Source organism: Plecotus auritus, assembly GCF_963455305.1.
Source record: "Plecotus auritus genome assembly, chromosome: 5".
In the NCBI taxonomy this organism is placed as follows: domain Eukaryota; kingdom Metazoa; phylum Chordata; class Mammalia; order Chiroptera; family Vespertilionidae; genus Plecotus; species Plecotus auritus.
In genome coordinates this window covers 137,771,927-137,792,587 of record NC_137776.1, presented here as the reverse complement: position 1 = coordinate 137,792,587, position 20,661 = coordinate 137,771,927, and the positions used below count along the sequence as shown (strand labels likewise).

General features: G+C 42.6%; 1 protein-coding gene across 7 annotated transcripts in view; it reads left to right on the top strand.

Annotated features, from left to right (window-relative positions):
- The window catches only part of SMARCA2 (SWI/SNF related BAF chromatin remodeling complex subunit ATPase 2), a 176,277-nt gene that overhangs the window by 17,087 nt on the left and 138,529 nt on the right, over positions 1 to 20,661 (top strand). For all 7 annotated transcript variants that reach the window (XM_080667605.1, XM_080667604.1, XM_080667601.1 and 4 more), the window contains exons 2-5: positions 69 to 331; positions 3,631 to 3,760; positions 10,309 to 10,695; positions 16,976 to 17,231. In XM_080667605.1, the coding sequence (XP_080523731.1) occupies positions 107 to 331; positions 3,631 to 3,760; positions 10,309 to 10,695; positions 16,976 to 17,231 (998 nt within the window). In that variant the 5' untranslated portion in view covers positions 69 to 106. The remainder of the gene's footprint in view (positions 1 to 68; positions 332 to 3,630; positions 3,761 to 10,308; positions 10,696 to 16,975; positions 17,232 to 20,661) is intronic.

The following is a 20,661-nucleotide window of genomic DNA, read 5'->3' as shown; positions in this document are numbered from 1 at the left end:
CAACTGTTTTATTCTGATCTTAACATCATGTTGAAAACATTCCTTTTTTTCCCTTCTTTTCAACTCAGTATCATTGTGCTGACTGGCAGAGACACAGGAGAAGTAGATGTCCACACCCACAGACCCTGGAGCGATGCCCCACCCAGGGCCTTCGCCAGGGCCCGGACCCTCTCCTGGACCGATTCTTGGACCTAGTCCGGGACCTGGGCCATCCCCAGGTTCTGTCCACAGTATGATGGGGCCAAGTCCTGGACCTCCAAGTGTCTCACACCCTATGCCTGCGATGGGGTCTACCGACTTCCCACAGGAAGGCATGCATCAGATGCACAAGGTAAGCGGTTGTTCTCCTGTTCAGTCTCATCTTCTGGGTCCTGGACGGCTAATATCCCTGATAACCCCTGCCCCCCTGTTTCTGCTATTTTTACGAGAGAAGCTAGGTCTTTGTCTTACCCTGAACATTATTAAAAACATACCTTCTGAGGCTCGTTTATTGGTACAGATGTTGCACTAGTCAGGAAGATCAGATCCTGGCTTTTTAAAAAGACAAGATAGAGTATGCAGTTCTGATAGTTAAATTCTCTGATGTATGGGTTGCAGCTATTTTGGCTTGGTGAATAAGTGTATAGGTGTATAAGTCTGACTGTATGTGTTAAGTAACTTTTCTCAGCCACAAATGAACATATTGAGAATTGTTCTTTCTTTAAAATGTTGGTATTTATTTTAAAAACTCGACCCCAAAGAGTAAAAGGAAAATGAGTCCCTTCCTAACGATTTTAGGTAGTTTCTAATGAGGCCCTGGCATGCACTTGGCTGTCTCTCAGGGGCTTCATCCTGGGAGAGGGGTCTGCTTTAGCAGAGCTCGGGCCAATCCTTGGTTTCTGGACTGTTATAATGATCCTCTGTGTGTGAGCCTTGGATTGTTGCTGTGGGGATGGTCATACGGTACGGTTTTGGCATTAGGCCTTCACAGGACATGCAAAGAAGAGAGAACAGCCTTTGGAGCAAGTAAACAAGAGCCTCCGAGACAGTTTGCTTTGAAAGTTAGCAAAAGCCAAAGAAACTCTATGAGGCCACTGCGTATTACCTGAAAGTCGTGCCTGATGAGACAAGTAGAGGTTTTACATCCCCTGTGGATGACGCCTCAGGGGGATAGGGTGGTGGGATGCCTGTTAATGTTAAATGGACAAAACATGGAAGATACTGGTTTAAAACTGAAAGATTACTGCGAAAAAGAGCAAGTATTTCCTCTAATTGTGTGGGACTGTAAGTCAGTTTTAAGCTAAGGCCTTGGAGACCAAAAGAAAAGATCAGCTTTTTTACAGATTTTGTAATTTGATGATTTTCAAATCAGAAAAGTTAATACATTGCTTGTTTTGAAAAATGAAACCATACTGAGATAAATAAAGGAAATGGTTAATCCTGGCTCTACCCCAGTTGACAGCTTTTCACACCTTACTCTTCTCCATGTTCAGTAAAAATCACACACAGGTGTGATTTTTTTAAAATAACTTTTCTTTCACTGTAATAGAATCATATTCCTACTTAATTACTCTGCAACTTCCTTCTTTGCATTTAAAAATATATTGTGAATATCCCTATAATGTTCCCAAGTTCTCTCTCTCTCTCCTTTTATTTTTAGAAAAAGAAAAACAAACACATTTTTAGCTTGTCAGGTAGCTGAAGAAATAAAACTTTTTTATATCATTTTTTTAGCAGACATATTGAACATATAGACATACTGAAGTCATTAAATTGTCTTCTGCTCATATTAAATTAATTTGGGAGCTGTATTATAGATCTGATCTGTCACTTGTAAAACCTTAGTCCAGGTGGGTTAAATAATTTCAGAATGGGTTAAGGATGTCTCACCTCCAAAATGAAAGATAAAATGTGAAGGACATATTTAGCTAATCTCCATGATTATTTAAGCATTGAAAAGTTAGCTGGCCCTAGCCGGTTTGGCTCAGTGGATAGAGTGTCGGCCTTCGAACTGAAAGGTTCCTGGTTCAATTCTGGTCAAGGGCACATGCCTGGATTGTGGACTTGATCCCCAGTGGGGGACTTGCAGGAGGCAGCCATCCATGATTCTCTCTCATCATGGATGTTTCTATCTCTCTCTCCCTCTTCCTACTTCTCTGAAATCAATAAAAATATATTTTTAAACAAGTTAGCCGTATAAATAAGCGTTGGGTCAGTGTTACATTTTTGTACTGGGTTGTTTTTATTAGTAATTATCTCTTCCGACCCCTTCTGTTCACATGTCCTCATATTCTCTACCCCCATCTAAAGTCTTTTTTGTTTGGTTTGGTTCTGTTTTGCTCTCATTCTGCAAGGTGTGCATTTTTTTTGCCAATCTGGTTTTCCTGAACCCCAGCCCCTCAGATAATTCCCTGCGTGAGGACGTGTTTAGTGCCTAAGTTCACACCTGCTGACCAGATGCCTTCGCTTTCTTAGACTCTTTTTAGGGACAGCTGTACGCCTTGTCTTTCTCCCTCTTCTCCCTCTGAGCGTCAGCTTTTTGCTTTGCAACATTACTGGAAATAAATAAACAAGTGGCCTAAATGCATCTGCTGTGTTGCTTTGATTTCCTCCCTATTATTACTATTTAACACACTCAGAGACACCCTTTATACCAAACCCTTCCGATTTTCCTTCTGAACATCCTCTTTATGGTACATTTTTCCTCTTTTCAACTGCATGCCTTTGACTCTGCAGAAATTAACTTTCCTTTCTCCAAAACTGCAAACATTCATGCTTTCTTGCTTGAAGTTATTTCGTTTCTATAAACTCCTGGAAATATTCCTTTCAGGCTGTTTTTGAAAATTGCTGTTGCAGTTTGCAGAGGAATCGGCTTTTCCTTTCCCAAACACATGCTCCGTTGCCCAATGCTGGATTGGATTAACGTCCGCTCAGTAGCTATTTATTGTGTGTCTGTATGTACTAGGCCTCAAGTCCTGTTCCCAGTCCCTATGTTCTTAATTTTTCCCCAAACTGTGCCTTTCACCTTTTCCAGTCTTGCCCCCTCTGTGGCACAGCTTCATCTGTTTCACTGCCCTTCCCTTTCAGCGGTCACCCCCTTCTCTGCTCTACCGGTCTGTTTCTCTTTTCCCAACTGCCATGGAACTTTCTGGTTTCAACTTTTAAACTTTCCATAGTCCCTTCCGCTCCGATGACAAAAAAATTACCCAATAAATCGATCCTCACAGACATTCAAATAGTCTTCCTTTAGACTTGGGACTAACTTCAACACAGGGCAGGTTTCAGGACTGACTGAAGAAGGCATGGAAGAACAGTGTATATCTGTATACCTTGTGAGCAGGATTTTATTTTTACTTTCAGGTTTTGACATTACCGGAAAAACTCTACTGTGTATAGTCTTAACTTTTGACTTACAGGTAGTTTTGATGATCCTATTGATGTAGTCTTCTTAATTTTTTTGTCCCCACCTCTGAAATATATGTACTGTATTATAATAATATGTGTAATATAGGTGTAAAAATATATGACTATTGTATGGGTGATAGGTGATTGTGCCACAGTGTTGAGGACTGTAGAGAGGGGACTTAGAGCTCCAAACAGAGATACTCTGTGTGAAGGAGGTATCTAACAGCAGCGCTTCACCTGTTTCAGCCCATGGATGGCATGCACGACAAGGGGATTGTAGAAGACATCCACTGTGGGTCCATGAAGGGCACCGGTATGCGACCACCTCACCCAGGGATGGGCCCGCCCCAGAGTCCGATGGATCAGCACAGCCAAGGTCTGTTAACGCTGCATGCCTGATTTTGGCTTCAAACCATAGTCTTTCATCTTTCATATTGGTTATTTTAACTCTCACTTCCAAAGAACATGTCAGAGGAAGACAGAATCCTGAAGGTTTCTTTTCTCTATAGAAATCACTCCCAGTCCCCACCAACACAACTTGGTTATTCATGTGGTCACTTTCACTAACAAAGTCCCTAGTAATTTTACTAGCTTCCCCTGTGCTAGCCCAGTGCCCTGTGTACCTTATCCAGAATCTTTATCATGATGTAGTAAGGTAAATTATATCATCCCGGTTTTATAGATGGGGTAAAAGAGAATTTACTCTTGTTTTCCCAAGTTCCCACCACCTGTGCGGGACAGGGCCGGAGGAGGATCCTGGTCTGCCTCCCCACAACAGTAGATGTGAAGGCACATGAGCCACCTGAGTCCCTCAAACTGCACGTTCATACGTTGTCTGAAAGGTGCCTTTTCCTGGCAGCAGAATTACCTGTCAGTGCTGGTGGGTGGTTGTATTACTCTCCTGGGCCTGCCATACAAATTACCACAAACTGAGTGGCTTCAAACAACAGAAAATCATTCTTGCACAGTTGTGGAGGCTGGAAGTCTGAAACCAAGGTACCAGCAGGGCCGTGCTCTCTGAGTGAGGACTGTAGGGAAGAATTTGTTGCCTCTTCCTAGCTCCTGGCGATTGTCAACATCCTTGGAATTCTTTGGCTTGCTGGTCTATCCCTCCTATCTCTGTCCTGATCTCCACATGACATTTTTCCTGTGTGTCTGTGTCTGCTTCCAGATTTATTTCCACTGATAAAGATACCAGTCATCGGATTAGGACCTGCCCTAATGCACTATGACCTCATCTTTTAAAAATATATATATTTTTTCTTGATTTCAGAGAGGAAGGGAGAGGGTGAAAGAGATAGAAGCATCAATGATGAGAGAGAATCATCAATCAGCTGCCTCCCACATAGCCCCTTACTGGGTATCAGAGCCCACAACCCAGGCATGTGCCCTGACTGGGAATCGGACTGTTCTCTCCTGGTTCATAGATCGATGCTCAACCGGGCATCCTCACCTTAATTTGATTACATCTGCAAGGATCCTATTCCCAAATAAGGTTACATTCACAGGGAGTAGGGGTTAGGGTTTCAAACTTATCTTTGTAGAGGGCACAATTCAACCCACAATAATGGCCAAATCTATATATGGAATATTTCTCTTCTCCTTGGTGCCTTTGCCCCTCACTATTGAAGGCATGTAAAGATACCTCAAAGTCTTTGAATAGAGTGTAACTTGTTTTCAGAATCATGGTATGGTCATTTAAACTTGCAAGGGGCATGGGTTACTCTAGCACTAATTAACCCCAGTATGTTGATATTCTAATTCAAAGTTTATGGTTTATGCATTCTTTTATATACTCCTATGTAATTTAATATGTATGAGCTTTTTCTCCATCAGTGATTAGGCATCCAATCACCTGAGAGAAGATTTTCAAGTGTAAGGATTTAGAAAAATGTAGTCAGTTTTAAATATATGTGTGTGTGTGTGTACGTGTATATATGTGTGTGTGTATATATGTGTGTGTGTGTGTGTGTGTGTGTGTGTGTGTGTGTGTATTAGTATATATATATGCAAGTCATGGTGGCTTAGGAGTGCGACTTCACTAATATGCAAACAGGGTTGTGAGTATCGCAGACTCTGATCTGAATTTTGATGACAGGTAGGTATAACTGTTGCAGATGACTCACAAAATCTTGACCATATCAGAAAAGCATCCTGAAAGAGTCTTGGGACGTTTTGCAGCCCAGGAAGAAAAAATTTGACCCATTCAGTGTTAAGAATGAATTAAAATTCTAGGGAGCCAGGTGCGTTCACTGAGCTAATGTAGCTCTAATTTTTAACACTTGGGAAGTGCAGATGAGTTGTATTCAGTGATTGGCAAAGCCATGTGCTTGCTGTATCTGTTCTGGCTTTGTGGTGCCTCTAACTGTAGGCCATGGGAAAACTCCAAAATGCCTGAATTATAATGGAGTATTCTTGCTTTTATGTATCTTCAAATTTCTCTCATTGCTTGGCTCCTTTCATCAACTTAAGAATGATGATTTTTCTTGGACTTTCCAACACTTGGCACCAATGTGTGTGTAGCATATAACTGGATACATACTTAGTAAATTTTGTTCAATTAGGTAGAGAAGCGAACCTATGCACTCAAAAATCAACAATTTTAAATAACTCTTAATCTTTATATAATTTCAGTAAATTATAATTACTTTGAAATGCAGGGGTCTGTGTTAAGTGGAATCAGAATTAGCATGTCATATTTTTCTCTAAAATAGCTAAAGTGCGTTGTAGGTTGGGGAATGAGTTATTTAAACATGTATTTTTGACAAAGTAGTATTGGTATAATGCAGTCTTATTTAATATAATGATTTTAAAAGACTTTAGACTCTATAATAACATGTATCTTTAAAAACCCTACTGTAGAAAGCCATTTATAAACACACAGGTATAGAGAGGTGTGGTATTGATCAAAAACCTGCCAGCTTTAACTACCTAGCAACCCATTAGGTTATTTTAAGCGATTGGTTGAGAAGCAAAACTATTTCTTCAATAAATTGAGGTATACTGAATTGTATACCTTATTGTCCCAATGATAACATTGTTTATTTTTAGTCAATTGGGTAAAAAAAAAAGTCTTCAGAGGCAAGTATATATTTCGTGTTTGTGTGTGTGTGTGTGTGAAGAGAAAATTCATATAAAATTGGCACTTATAAGTTCAAGATTATTAAAAGGAGAAGGATGATTGTGTCCCTCTGAGGCAAGGTGAAACTGGGGAGATAATGGCTCTTGAGGACGAGGAAAAGAAAAGTGCCACATTTGATTGCTTTTGAATGAGCATATCAAACCAGATTTCAAAAAGAGCAGATTCTGAATCAACATTGTCAACCTCCAGACAAATATTCACTCTTGGGCTATTTCCTCACTCTGTTTCCTCAACTAAAGATAATTGCCAAAATACTTTGTTGTTTCATCATTTAGATTCTGTTTTTCCTAAAGTTTTATTGAATGCTAGTCATTTAGAACAAAAAATTCTCTCTATCTGAATCACTGTCACATCCTATATAATAAAAGCCTAATATGCTAAGTGTCCGGTCGTCCGATCATCAGTTCAACCAATCAAAGCATAATATGCTAAGGCCGCTCAATTGCTTGCTATGAAGTGCACTGACCACCAGGAGGCAGGCAGTTGACCAGCCGACCAGTCGCTATGACACACACTGACCACCAGGGGACAGATGCTCTGATTGATAGGTTAGCTTGCTGCTGGGGTCTGGCCAATCAGGACTGAGCGAGATGGGCCGGACATGCCATGGAGTCCTCCCGCAGACCCTCCCTAGCTGGCCAACCTCCCGCCTCCCTCCCTGGGCCTGATCATGCACTGGTGGGGTCCCTTGGCCTGGCCTGCATCCTCTCAGGAGATGGAACCCCTCAGGAGATGTTGGAAAGCCGGTTTTGGCCCGATCCCGCAAGCCAGGCCGAGGGATCCCACTGGTGCACGAATTCATGCCCTGGGCCTCTAGTCTTTAGTATCATTCTGTGAAAGAATGATTCCATTGACATCCCCTATAAATTCTAGGAAGCGATTTTTTCCACCTTTAGTTTCTTCTTATTAAATTTGAGGTAAAATTGTGCCTATTGATTAATTATGGAAAGTGATTTTTATTGCACCTTCAGTTTCTTTGTTAACCAGTTTGAAGTAAAATTAATTATTGTGCATAATGTAACTGTCTCACGTTCATAACTTTGCCCACAGTTCACAGTTTACACGAGATTTGTTATATAGTTGAGTTAAGACTGGACTGTTGATTATGCTTTGGTTCATTATGTTAGGCATCCTCTGATTTATCATAGGTAAGCTGTAATTGATAACCTTAGGAAATAGTAGAGACATATAGTATGACCCATTTTAGCACCTTCTACTGTGCGTGTCATTAGCTTTGGTAGGAAGTCTTTCTCCCTGTGATAGGTTCAGGATTGGCCAAAAGGTATCAGGAAGGTGCTTTTATAATGAACAAAAGCTTTGCACCAGCATGACAATTAGAGAGCTAAGCCTCATTAAAAAAGGAAGAATGTTAATGATGAAGTTAGGTGTATGTTATGGGATTAAATTTCTGTTAGCTTTGCAGGCTGATTTCAGGGGCATTTTCTTGGCTAACTTAACATGACCAACTAGAACCCTGATGGCTGTGTGGTTTTGTGCTCCCTATGGAGTAGGGATTTGGGGAATGAGGGCAGTTCTTCATTTCTCTTCAGGACGGGATTTCTCTGAAAGGAGTTCTACTGGTCACCAATTGATCGAACAAACCTTCCTCTTGCAGTGGTTCTCAACCTTTCGAATGCCGCGACCCTTTAATACAGTTCCTCATGTTGTGGTGACCCCCAACCATAAAATTATTTTCATTGCTACTTCATAACTGTAATTTTGCTACTGTTAATGAATTGTAATGTAAATATCTGTGTTTTCTGATGGTCTTTAGGCGACCCTGCTAGCGGTTCTCAACCTGTGTGGGTCACGACCCACAGGTTGAGAACTGCTGGTCTCATTACGATTCATAACAGTAGCAAAATTACAGTTATGAAGTAGCAACAAAGATAATTTTATGATTGGGGGTCACCACAACATGAGGAACTGTATTAAAGGGTCATGGCATTCGAAAGGTTGAGAACCACTGTTTAGGGGATCAAGCTAAATTTGTTTCCCTTTCCAAATGGCAATCTGAGATGAAAGTAATGTGTCCTTTACTTTCTGTCGTCTGGTGAAGGGTGATCATGGTTAGTCCCCAGCCTGTGGCAGTCACAGTCTCAGCTCGCTCGGATCCCACATAGGTGCACAAAGCTGTTTCAGCTCAAACTCAACAAGGGTTCAACACACACAGTACATGCCAAATAAACACCGAGGTGCCGACCTTTATGGTAATTATGACACAAGTCCATTTATGAAAGGGCAAAGACCTTTCATCTGATCTTTTATATTGCGTCTGAGGACACCTTTGACTTCATTAATTAGCACTTGGTTTGAAGTCAAGGCAACCTCTCCGATTGCAGTCGGCCACTTTGTTCTCTCCTTCATCTGGGATCCCCCTCCAGCAGCACACAGTCATGGGTTTTTCTAGGAATTCTTTGGCTGAGCTATACAGTTCAACTCCCGAAACAAGTTCCTTGCAATTTTTGTTCATTTTGCCTTTTCTTCCTCAAGAAAAGTATTCTTAAACTTCCCATTTTAGATCTCTTATAACCCAAACTGTACACTCTCATTTTTATGTATTGTGGTCTTTAGAAGATTTTTGAAACTTTTAAGTCTTTAAAAAACAAAGTTAATATTTTTATTGAACAGTTAATCTTAGACCCTAGAAAGAACCCAGTGACATGAGCACTGACAGGCGATCCTTAGAGTGTAAACACCCGGCTCCTCACTCCTCCCGCGGGTGACGTGGAGGCCAGTTACTTACTTTATATCCGGAGCTTCTGCATGAGATTAATCTTCAGGCACCCGCCGCAGCAGCTGGCTCAGTAGCACAGCCCTTACTGGCTGCCTTCCCTCCTTAGCTTGCCTTTCCATCCCCTTCCAGTGTCCTCGCCCCTTCCATGGAATCACCTGCGCCCCGTCCTTCCCTCAGGCTGTTTCCAGGGAGAACTCAATGAAGACAACACGTACAATGCCATATGCCAGTGGTCGGCACACTGCGGCTCCCGAGCCACATGCGGCTCTTTGGCCCCTTGAGTTTTTAGCAAAGGCCAGCTTAGGAGTACCCTAATTAAGTTAATAACAATGTACCTACCTATATAGTTTAAGTTTAAAAAACTTGGCTCTCAAAAGAAATTTCAATCGTTGTACTGTTGGTATTTGGCTCTGTTGACTAATGAGTTTGCCGACCACTGCCATATGCACTCCCACAGCAGTGGAGACCCTCGATGATTGCAAACTACTCCTAATGTGCATAATAAACCAAGTAATATTTACCTCTATAAGAGACGCTTCATTTCACGTTGGGATACAGCAGAGACCTTCGGGTTTTGTTTCGAGGTTGGAGCTCCTTTTAACGTGTAGGACTTGCCCCCAGGTGCCTTCCTGTAGGTGGACAGCAGCCACTAACAGCTTACCTTCGAGGACACATGGTGGCTCTTGACCACTTGAAATGTGGCCGGTCTGAATCGAGATGTGTGAACAAAAGGATGCATAGGTCTCTTTACCAATTTTTACATTTTGAAATGATAATATCTTGGGTACGGTGATTTAAATGAAATGTATTATTAACATTGGTTTTATCTGCTTCTTTTACTTTTTAATGTAACTGCTAGAAAAATTTAAATTATGTAAATTGGATATATATAAATCTTGTTATATAATAATGTGATGATTAAATTAGGTACAGTTTAAATTTCTATCAGACAGTGCTATGTAGAAAATTACCAAAATATTCAGGAATGCCTCTCTTCCAGGGTCATCAGGGGCAGCCTATGATGTCCTTTTGTGTTTTCTTCTAGGCTATATGTCACCGCACCCATCTCCCTTGGGAGCTGCAGAGCATATCTCCAGCCCTATGTCGTCGGGAGGCGGCCCGACCCCACCCCAGATGCCACCGAACCAGCCAGGGCCCCTCATCCCTGGCGATCCGCAGGCGATGAACCAGCCCAACAGAGGTCCCTCGCCTTTCAGTCCTGTCCAGCTGCATCAGCTGCGGGCTCAGATTTTAGCTTACAAAATGCTGGCCCGGGGCCAGCACCTCCCCGAAACGCTGCAGCTCGCAGTCCAGGGGAAAAGGACATTGCCTGGCATGCAGCAGCAGCAGCAGCCACCGCCGCCGCAGCAGCCACCGCCCCAGCCACAGCAGCCGCAGCAGCAGGCCCTTGTTAACTTCAACAGACCATCTGGTAGGTTAATATGCAACCACATGAATCATGTGATGGTCCAACTCGGAGGAGAAAGACTGCTGGTGGCACAGAAGCACTGGGCTGGTAGAAGCCCAGGGCTGTCTTAGCCTTTGGCTGTACCGGGCCAGCCGGTTCCCTTGCCCTGCTTCACTTAGTTGGCCTAGATTCCTGGTCTTTTCTGCTGTTTGAGCTTCTCAACCACTGGGACTCTGGTGCAAGCTGTAGACCTAGGCCAAAGGCACCATCTCCCATGATGTTGCATTCTCTTTCAAGAGGTGCAAGGTTTGCGGAAGCCCATCCACCAACCCCAGGTAAAGAACTCTGCACCCAGTGCGTTCCATCGCTAAAAATGTACCCCTTGAATCCGCTCCCCTTGAGCCATTTTATGCCCTTTGATTTCTTTCTATCCCTTTTCGTTGTGAAAAGCATTTGGGGAGGCTTCCAAGACATACCTGCAGTGAAATCATTGTCAAATAGAAAGTCAGAAACAAAAGGAAATGAAAGTCCAGGTCAAGCATGTAGGGGCCACAGGAGGTCTCATTGTTGCCGCATCTGAGCATCCAAGATGACAGTGTCCAGGCAGGAAAGGAGACAGGATCAGGCACCTAATTCTCACCATTTGGAAGGAAGTTGCTCACCAGTTCACAGAGGACACAGGCCCATTTGTAGCTTGAGAGTAAAAAGTGGATTTGCTAGGTGAAATTTATTATTATTATTATTTTAATCCTCATCTGAGGATATATTTTTATTGATTTAGAAAGGGAGATAGAGAAACATGGATGTGAGAGAGAAAACATTGATCGGTTGCCTCCTATAAGTGCCCAGATCAAGAATCGAACCTGAAATCTTGGTATATGCCCTGACCAGGAATCGAACCCACAACTTTTTGGTATACGAACAATGCTCCCATCAGCTGGGCCACCTGACCAGGGCTGGCATTGTCGTTTTAAATGATGTTATGACTGTAAGTGGTGCTGCATGACGGAGGTATCGATGACATTTGTTCATCATAAATGGAGTAACAGAATCCACATGGCCTAGTTCTTACGTATCCTGGAATCAAAGTCGAGGTGATGACATATGTCACGTGTTGAGATGAGATAGTCCTTGTATGGCCTTCTGGTGGTCTGACTTCATCCCACTGGTAGAATTCAGAGCTACCGGGGGCTATAGGATGCCCTTCCATGAATGTTGTTTTCTCTGGGAAGGTTAAAGGATGAAGTTCCAGTTGTCTGGATATATTTGAACATAACAAATACTTCCTGTCCTAATAAACACGATCCTGTGCGTTTTCTGGATCATTTCCAGAAGAGAGGGCTTCATTTTTTTAACCCAACTCAATGCCTACATCTTCCCTCACCAGGCCCTTGTCATCTGGGGGAATTCGCTTTATTACTCACTGCCCATATCTTTTGGATTTCCAGGAGTCAGGCTTCCCTAGAAATGGAAATATTTGGGCAGATAGTGTTTTATGCCAGAGTGGGCAAGGAGGACGTGGATGGGGAGGAAAGGAGATACCTCCTCAAATGGAGCAGACCCATTCCTGCCCCGGGAAGGACGTCACCTCTGACAGCATTGCTGAACTTTTCCCCAAATCTCAGGTTTCACAGGGAGACGATAACCTTCCCTGACAAAGGTGCTTTTTGGATTGGCATCTAGGACAAGTCAAAATAAGGGGAGAAGTTTTTTTAAGTTAATATTACCTTTTATTAATTGTTACTGTTTATCTTCCTCTCCTTTTTAAAAAGTATTTTTTGTTGATTTCAGAGAGGAAGGGAGCGGGAGAGAAATAGAAACATCGATGAGAGAGACATAACGATCGGCTCTCTCCTGCATGCCCCCCACCAGGGATCGAGCCTGCAACCTGGGCATGTGCCCTGCCTGGGAGTTGAACCCGGGACCTCTTGGTCCATTGGGCGGCGCCAGCCTGCCCCCCCCCCCCCCTTTTTAAATAAAGTATAACTGCTTATAAATACCTCTACAAATACTTCAGAAAAAATAAGTTTAAGTATATCCACTTATCTGGAGGTAACTGATTTCGTTTTCCTTTTGTCCCATTTTCTGGTGCTGTTCATGTCTGAAGAGAATCTTGTTGGCTGGGGTGGTCTGCCTCAAACCTGTTCCAAGGTTATAAATCACCAAAATTGACACCATCGTAGCTAACACCAGAGAATTACAGTTTGACTGGAGGAATTGCTCACCGAGCAAGTAACTCTTCAGTCCTGTTATGGGCTGCTCTCAAATCTTACCCATCATTTTTCTTTTCATTCTGATTCATTTTTCCTTTTAGATACTAAAGCAAAATTAAAAGTGGGAACTGAAAAAAATTTGGGTTGGTGGGGCGGGGGGGATGTGCAGAAAGGACTTTATGGTAGAAAGTAAAAGTTTTATTGCTCAGTTTTTTAAGTCCCCTTCCACTTGCACATTTTTAGTCATCTAAAGTTTCTTGGTTTGTTCAATTTAAGTATGCTTTAATACATTTCTTTTTTCTTTTTAATAGATTTTTATTGATTTCAGAGAGGAAGGGAGAGGGAGAGAGAGATAGAAACATCAATGATGAGAGAGAATCATTGATTGGCTGCCTCCTGCACGCCCCCTGCTGGGGATGGAGCCTGCAACCAGGGCATGTGACCTGACTGGAATTGAACTGTGACTTCCTGGTTCATAGGTCAACCCTCAGCCACTCAGCCAGGCCAGCCAGGCCATTTCTTTTTTTAACCTGTGGAAACCACTTCAGTCCTTCTTTAATGCACAGAATTGTTATTTGCCTAAATACCTTTGTGAGCCAGAAGGCAAATTGGGAAATCCGAATGCATAGACATTCTGTGCTTGTGAGACTGAGGTGTTTGAGTGAGTTTGTTTCCCTGTTTCTTAAACTCAGGCATGGGGTGCATCCAGTAAAGACCCCTTCCCCTTAGCTGCACTGGGATGCCCCTCAGGAGAGTCAGAGCATCCCCTCTACCTTGACTTCTAAGGTGAGGACTGACGGAAAAGCAGATGCATCTTGTACCTCTGACAATTAAACCTAAACTGTTTACATTGTAGAGGGAGTCGGAGATAAGCTAAAGAATGTAATTTGTCTTCCATTTGCCGATACCAGGGAGAGGTCTTATCAGTTAGCAGACCACCAGTGTCTGCTGTGGAGATGATTTCCGTCAATAGCAGATGCAGCCAGCCAGCTCCACTCTAAGCTGCCCGAGGGACGGGCAGAAAACCTAAGGGACAGGTGGTGCCATCCTGGGCATGTCTGCTAGTGGCAAGCTGCCTCTGTAAATAGAAGTTTTTCTAGAATCAGTTGGAGGGAGTAGAAAACACCCACACAGTAAATAAACGCGTGTGTTTAGTTAGGAAAGGAGTTTGCTTGTGAGTCTGATTGCAGGTTGCCAGGAAGCACGTGGCAAGCCGACTTCTCTGCATATTTGTGCTGAGTGGTATTGAACTGTAGGAACATTCTGAAGTTTGCTGTAGAGGAAGGAGCATTTCCAGAGTTGCCAGCTAAGACCATACCAAATTTCCCCAAATCCTTTCTTTGCCATGCAGTCTGTGCAGAGCTGAGTAATTAAATTAGACTTCTTTATCGATGTATCCTTGGTGGCAGCAAAAATGACAAAAGCTGAGGGTGGAGCAGAGTTGCATTGTCTCATTGAATCCTCACTGCTACCCTCTGAGGCGGGTACTGTTATTACCGCCATTCTGCAGACGAGGAAACTGAGGCACAAGGGCTTAAGTCAGTGGCTCAGGCTCACACAGCCAGCAGGCGACAGAGCTGGGGGGAAGCTTGCCGTTCTTTCGGTCCAGGGTGCTTTAAGTGTCCCTGTTTAATTCACAGTAATTTGTAGTACTTTTTAAGTTGGAGGTTTGGATATGTAAATCCATGTTTGGGTCTCTCTCTCTCTCTATCTCTCTCTCTCTCTCTGCTTCTCGATTTTAAGGACCAATCAACCAGATAAGAATGTCTTCGTATTTATCGGTCAAAGGCCAGCCATGCGTGTATCAGCTTTAGTTGGGAGTCAGAGGCTAGAAATGACTAGGTTCGGAACCAGGGGTATCACGCATGCTCCGGGTGCCTTTTTGGGGGGTGGGGGTGAGGGGAAAGGAATGTGGTTTTTGTAAATAGTGACTTGAATATATGCATCAAGGAGTCGTCATGGGCTTCTGCATAGGCATTTGCAGACCATGATGCTAAAGAAAATGCCCCGAGGAACTGAAACTTGTAACACTGTTACACTGTCGGGGCTTTTTGTTGATGAATTACTTGAACTTTGGAAAGAGGGAAAACAATTTGAGACCTGAATTTAAGGTAATTATTATGATATTATCTTCTCAGTAAGACCCACATGTTCTTTTTTATTAAAGGTGGTGGTGGGTTTTCATTATTTAGTATGCTATACCAAGCCTTCAGATATATTCAATTCTGCCAGTTTCCTGAGCTTATTAAGGAGATCCGTAGAATTACAGAAGATTAAAGTAAGTGTTAGAAATCTCTAGCTACTCTCTTCTGGCTGGATCACCTAAAGCACCCCAAGTGAAAAATCAACCCTGTTTTTAAAGACCTCTAGGGAAAAAAACTATCCTGAAATGTCCCTCTGTAACTCATTCCAATGCTTAACAACCCTGAGGTTTAATGCTTAGAAGTTGGTTTCTTATATATGGATGAAAGAAACTCTAAGTATAAAATACTATGAAAAGCTATGCAATTATGCAAAAGACCTCTCATTCAGAAAAAAAAAAACCAAAGCAAAACACCAGAAAGTACTTAGTTGAAAAGAATCTCTATTATGATAATACACCTAAAATGCCTACAATAAGAGTAAATATTTTTCCCTTAAGAATTCATCAACATCAGAACCAGGGCTACAGATTACCTCAAGAAGTCTTATCTAGCTCTGTATCTTTTGGAAAGTTTTACCTAACTTCAGAAGAAGGGGAAGTAGTAACACCAGTTCAGAAGAAGGAACAGTAGTAACAGCGCGCACACACACACACACACACACACACACACACACACACACTCTGCAGTTTCCTAAGCAGTTCTAATTCTTCACATTCCTCCTATCAGAATGTTTGCTTATGGCTACCTGTGCATTGTCATGTAAGCCCATTTCTAAAAGGTATGTGCTGGAAATTGAATAAAAGTGTTTAATTTTTCATAATGTATGTCTTTGTATGGTTACTTATTAAGTAATTCTGAAGTATATAGACCATTATTTTTGTTACCATTGAATCATTTTAATTTTTCTTGGAAAAGATATAGATAATTCTTGAAAGAATGCCTATGGGAGGTTTTAACTTCTCCTTGCTGAGATTTTCTTTTCTCTAATTCACTAAGTCATCTCTGATCATATTTATAATTTTGAAGGAAGTAAAAATCCACTTAGGAGGAGAGATGGAATCTTCCTATCTTGGGCCCATACTTACCATCCCAACCTCTTAGGTTCAATGTGGACAGTTGCTTTAAATTAACGTATTAAGTACAGTTCGGTAAGCTTGACAAATGCATATCCCTTTATTCCGATAACGGTGCAAAGAATGCTCCCTGTACTACTGATCTTCATATTTGCTAGTTTTTATTAGGTGGAATGAGCAGTTTTTTTTCCCTCTGCACTGCATGTTTTTAGAAATATCCCTAATAGGTAGTAAGAAATTGAAGTTCTGAGATGCACTAATTTAATTTGAACTGTACTTTATAGGTCATGAGGGGGAAATGCCTGCCCCTCTTGAGTTCACACCAGAGGACCGCAGGCTCCTGGCTGCGTTTGTAAGGCCTGGCTCTAACAGAAGGGCCCGTCCAGAGCGGGCTGAGGCCGCCTGCAGAGCTGCCTGCAGTTTGCAAAGTGTGATTTTAGGATCACACCCAAATTGCATCTGACTTAGGTTATGTCATTAACTTACTTTTTAATAACCTAACTGACTTAGGTTATTCCCTTCCTTTTCTGAACTCTGAATGCACCTGTAGTTAAAAAATCCACTTTTGATGTAGACCTACATCAAAATCTGGCAGCCCATTCTTTAGTCCGTTTACTGTTTAGGAGTCATTTGGGGGCCATTTCCACTAATGCTCATTAGTGAATGCCATTTTCCTTTGCCCCAGGTTCTTATTTCTCTTGCCCCGCTTTTCCTCTCCACACCTCCCTCCTTTTCATTTTTCTTCCCTCCTTTTTCCTTCTCTTGCGTTATTTACTGGTCACCATCCCTGGGCTCCAGGGGGACAGCGGGCAGGCCTGGTATGGCCGCAGGTCAATGACCCGCCCAAGCTGCTCATATCGCTCTTGTCCCACAGGCCCCGGGCCGGATCTGAGCGGCCCGAGCACCCCGCAGAAGCTGCCAGTGCCCGCGCCCAGCGGCCGGCCCTCGCCCGCGCCCCCCGCAGCAGCGCAGCCGCCCACGGCCGCAGTGCCCGGGCCCTCGGTGCCGCAGCCCGCGCCCGGGCAGCCCTCGCCCATCCTGCAGCTGCAGCAGAAGCAGAGCCGGATCAGCCCCATTCAGAAACCGCAAGGCCTGGACCCTGTGGAGATTCTGCAGGAGCGGGAATATAGGTAATGCACCCCGTCCCGTCCGTCTGTTCTTGCAAGTATCACCGAGCCCGGCGGGTGGATGCAGTCGCCCAGGGCTTCAGTTCCTCTCCCTGGGGCGAGGGAAAGGCCCAAGGAAGATTGCAGAGGCCAAAACTCATGCGATGAGAATGATTTCAGCAAAGTGGGGGTGGGAGGTGGTTGTGGTGGGGCCTCTCTGGTGGCTCTGGGTTGGCAGGACTGCTTTTCCATCATTTAATCAGGAAACTTACCAACCCCTATGACAGAGAAGGTTTGAGACCTGAATTTAAGGTAATTATTATGATATTATTATGATATTATAATAATTATTATTATAATTATTATTATTATTATGTTCAGTGCCTGAACATAAGTGTCAGGCACTGTGTTAGGCGCCGGGCATGGGAACATAAGTGGTTGTCGCACACAGATTATGGGGTGCCTGATCTAGTTTGCCAGCTTGTCCTTGAATGGTGACTGCAGGTTGGTCAGATGTTGAGTGTTTTTTGTTGGCCTGACCTTCATGGTACTAAAGTACACTTTGGTAGGTATAATATAGTTTTTGTTTACATTCATGCATGATTTTGGTCAATGCCTTTTTAGTATATGTGCTGCTGAATCGAGCGCTTGGTCTATGCCTTGGTCCAGCGTTAGGAGTAAGCCCTATGTAAGTGTCTTCCTATAGGGTCCTTTAAAGGCTTCCTCCAGAAACTTAATTTTCACCTGATTTGGCACATTTATCTAAATCAGGAGTTGGCAAACCTTCTCTGTAAAGGTCCAGGTAGTAAATATTTTACACTTTGCAGGGCCATATCATCTTTTTGACTACTACTCATCTCTGCCCTGGAGTGAGAAAGCAGCCCAGATGATAATGGGCTGACTGTGTTCCAATAAAACTTTATTTACAAAAGCAGGCTGTGGGCAGGATTGGCCCACAGGCCATAGTTAGCTGAACCCTCATGTACATGGTTAATGTTAACCAAAAGGGAGACCAGTAAGTACTGAGTCAAATGAAAGCAAAGCTCAGATCATGGTTTCTGGAGTTAGACAGGAATCATGCTTGTCGCTTTACTAGCTGTGTTGCCTTGGTCTAGTTCCATCTCTTTTCTGCGACTTAATTTCCTCATTTGTTAAAAGAGGATATTAGAGTATTTCTTGTGGGAGGAGATAAAATGACACAAAGACGTTTAATACATATTAGCTATTACTATTATTTCCCCAAAATGATTTAATTGAAAAGAAAATTAGAGTTTAAAAATTACAGAGAATGTTAGTAACAATGTAATAGGCTCCCTTTTCAAACATTACCTTAAACTTTATTGAAAAACGCATGAGTTATTTATTACTAGATTAAAATACTAAGCTATCAGCTTTGAGAGTTACCCTGAAAGAAACCACAGTAACTTGCTGTTAAATGTGTGCAGTTGGTTTTTTTTTATGAAGAGTGTAACTGTAGTCTCATTACTATTGCTAATCCTCAATTAAGAGCTTTTATGTTGCTGTTTACAGCATTTCATGTATCCCTGGAGAGCTAGATGCTCATCATCTATAGCTATTTCAATGTTCATAGGCTGGTTTTGTTGGGTGAATAATTGCTGTGTATTATAAACTCAAATATTAGCAAACATTTCTTGGACAGAAAAACTATTTATATGCAATCCTTTCTTTATGTTGCTATAAAGTATCAAAAGCAATTTTTAAAAGCCAGTAAATGGGATAGAGAGTAGCATTTACTCTAAAATTCTGACTTCCTAAGAGTGAACATTTTTTTCCCTACCCTGAAGGCACAAAGCTACCAGTACCTTTGTTAAGTCATGTGAATTACCTTTAAAACATCAGAGATACTCTCTGTATCTAGAATTGCATCTGTATGTTTTTCTTTATTCAACCTGTGTTGTGTTTGTGTGTGTATTTTACTGGCTCCTAATTTTTCTTTCATTTTCACCAGGATTTTAATTACAGATCTTTCTTGTGCTGAGCTCCTTTTAACACCCTTTTTGGAAGTGGTTTTAATAGGTATACAGCATTAAGTAGTACTATTTCGCCTGTTCCAATATAAGAAAAGCTTTTATCCTTCACTCCTATAGAAATAAAAATAATAATGTATCTGTCAGTATCTCATTCGCCTTGTAGAATGTGGTGGAATGGCTATTTTTCATAGTGTTGTGGCTTGATAAATGTCTCCTCGTTTGTAAAGCTGCGTGGCTTTTGAAAGGATTGATCCGGCAGTCCTAGATCCAAACAGCTGGAGGGTCCTTTGGACTGAGTTTCCCATGGCCATCCTGAGAAGCACAGGTTTGCACCGGCTGCACTGCAGGGGCATCTTCTAGCTTCTTTATAGAACAACAGCTGGCTTCTTCTGATACGAAGATAAATTGTTCACCTGCCGAGATGAGTAAAATTTTTCTCTTAAAAGGGGTAGATTAAGACCCTTGGGCACTTGTAAAGACAGCTCAGAGGCATTTCCACGTGCCCCTCTTTGAGAGAATGGCCTACTTAGCTTGTAGCATTGGTAACTGGAAGGGCCCAGTGTACCTTTACCTTCTGATCAAGGGTTTGAGCAAGGTCTTAAAAACATCCATTGTAGCCCTAGCCGGTGGCTCAGGGGTTAGAGCATTGGTTCTCAGACTGAGGGGTCCTGGGTTCGGTTCCAGTCAAGGGCACGTACCTCGGTTGCAGGACCTTGGTTGCAGGCTCGATCCCTGACCCTGGTCAGGGCCTATGTGGGAGGCAACCAATCAATATGTCTCTCTCACATCGATGCTTCTCTTATCTCTCCCCCCCTCCCGCCCCTTCCACTCTCTCTAAAAATTAGTGGGGGGAAAATATCCGGGTGAGGATTAACAAACAAAAAACCTCTTTTACAATTTTAAAAACTTTAGTTTGAGCAGAGTCATCTGTCAAAAATTATTTAACCGATGTTCATTTCTTTGACCATTATAATATCACTTACCTTGTCTATGAAAATTGAAAGGAAATTGTCAGAATCTTAAATTTTTTTACCTTTAAGTCCCTTGGCTGCTTTTCCTTGTTCATCAGACAACCAGGATTTTGACACATGGGCCTTCTTTATTTAGTAACCGCATAAATAAGTGTGTGCATATGAACAGTTTGCCTCAGATTTGTACAAAGGCTCCAGTTTGCCCATTTGAATTGGATCCTTTCTCTTTGAAAGGAACTTTATTGCTTTTCTCTGTAGTACGTGTCAGAGAGATGTTCCCAGCGCTTGCCTTGCCTTTTTGGTGCACTTTCCTTGCCCCCCCAACATACCTAACTTCACTTCTTCCATCGGGAGTTAGACGCTTGGGCCAAAGGGCTCCAGGCGTTGTCACGTTAGCATGTAAACTAATGCCACAAATGTTTGCGTGGGAGATGGATTTCAGATTCGAAGGAAGAGCATTTCTGTGTTCTGTCAGCCCTCTGGTTATCAAGG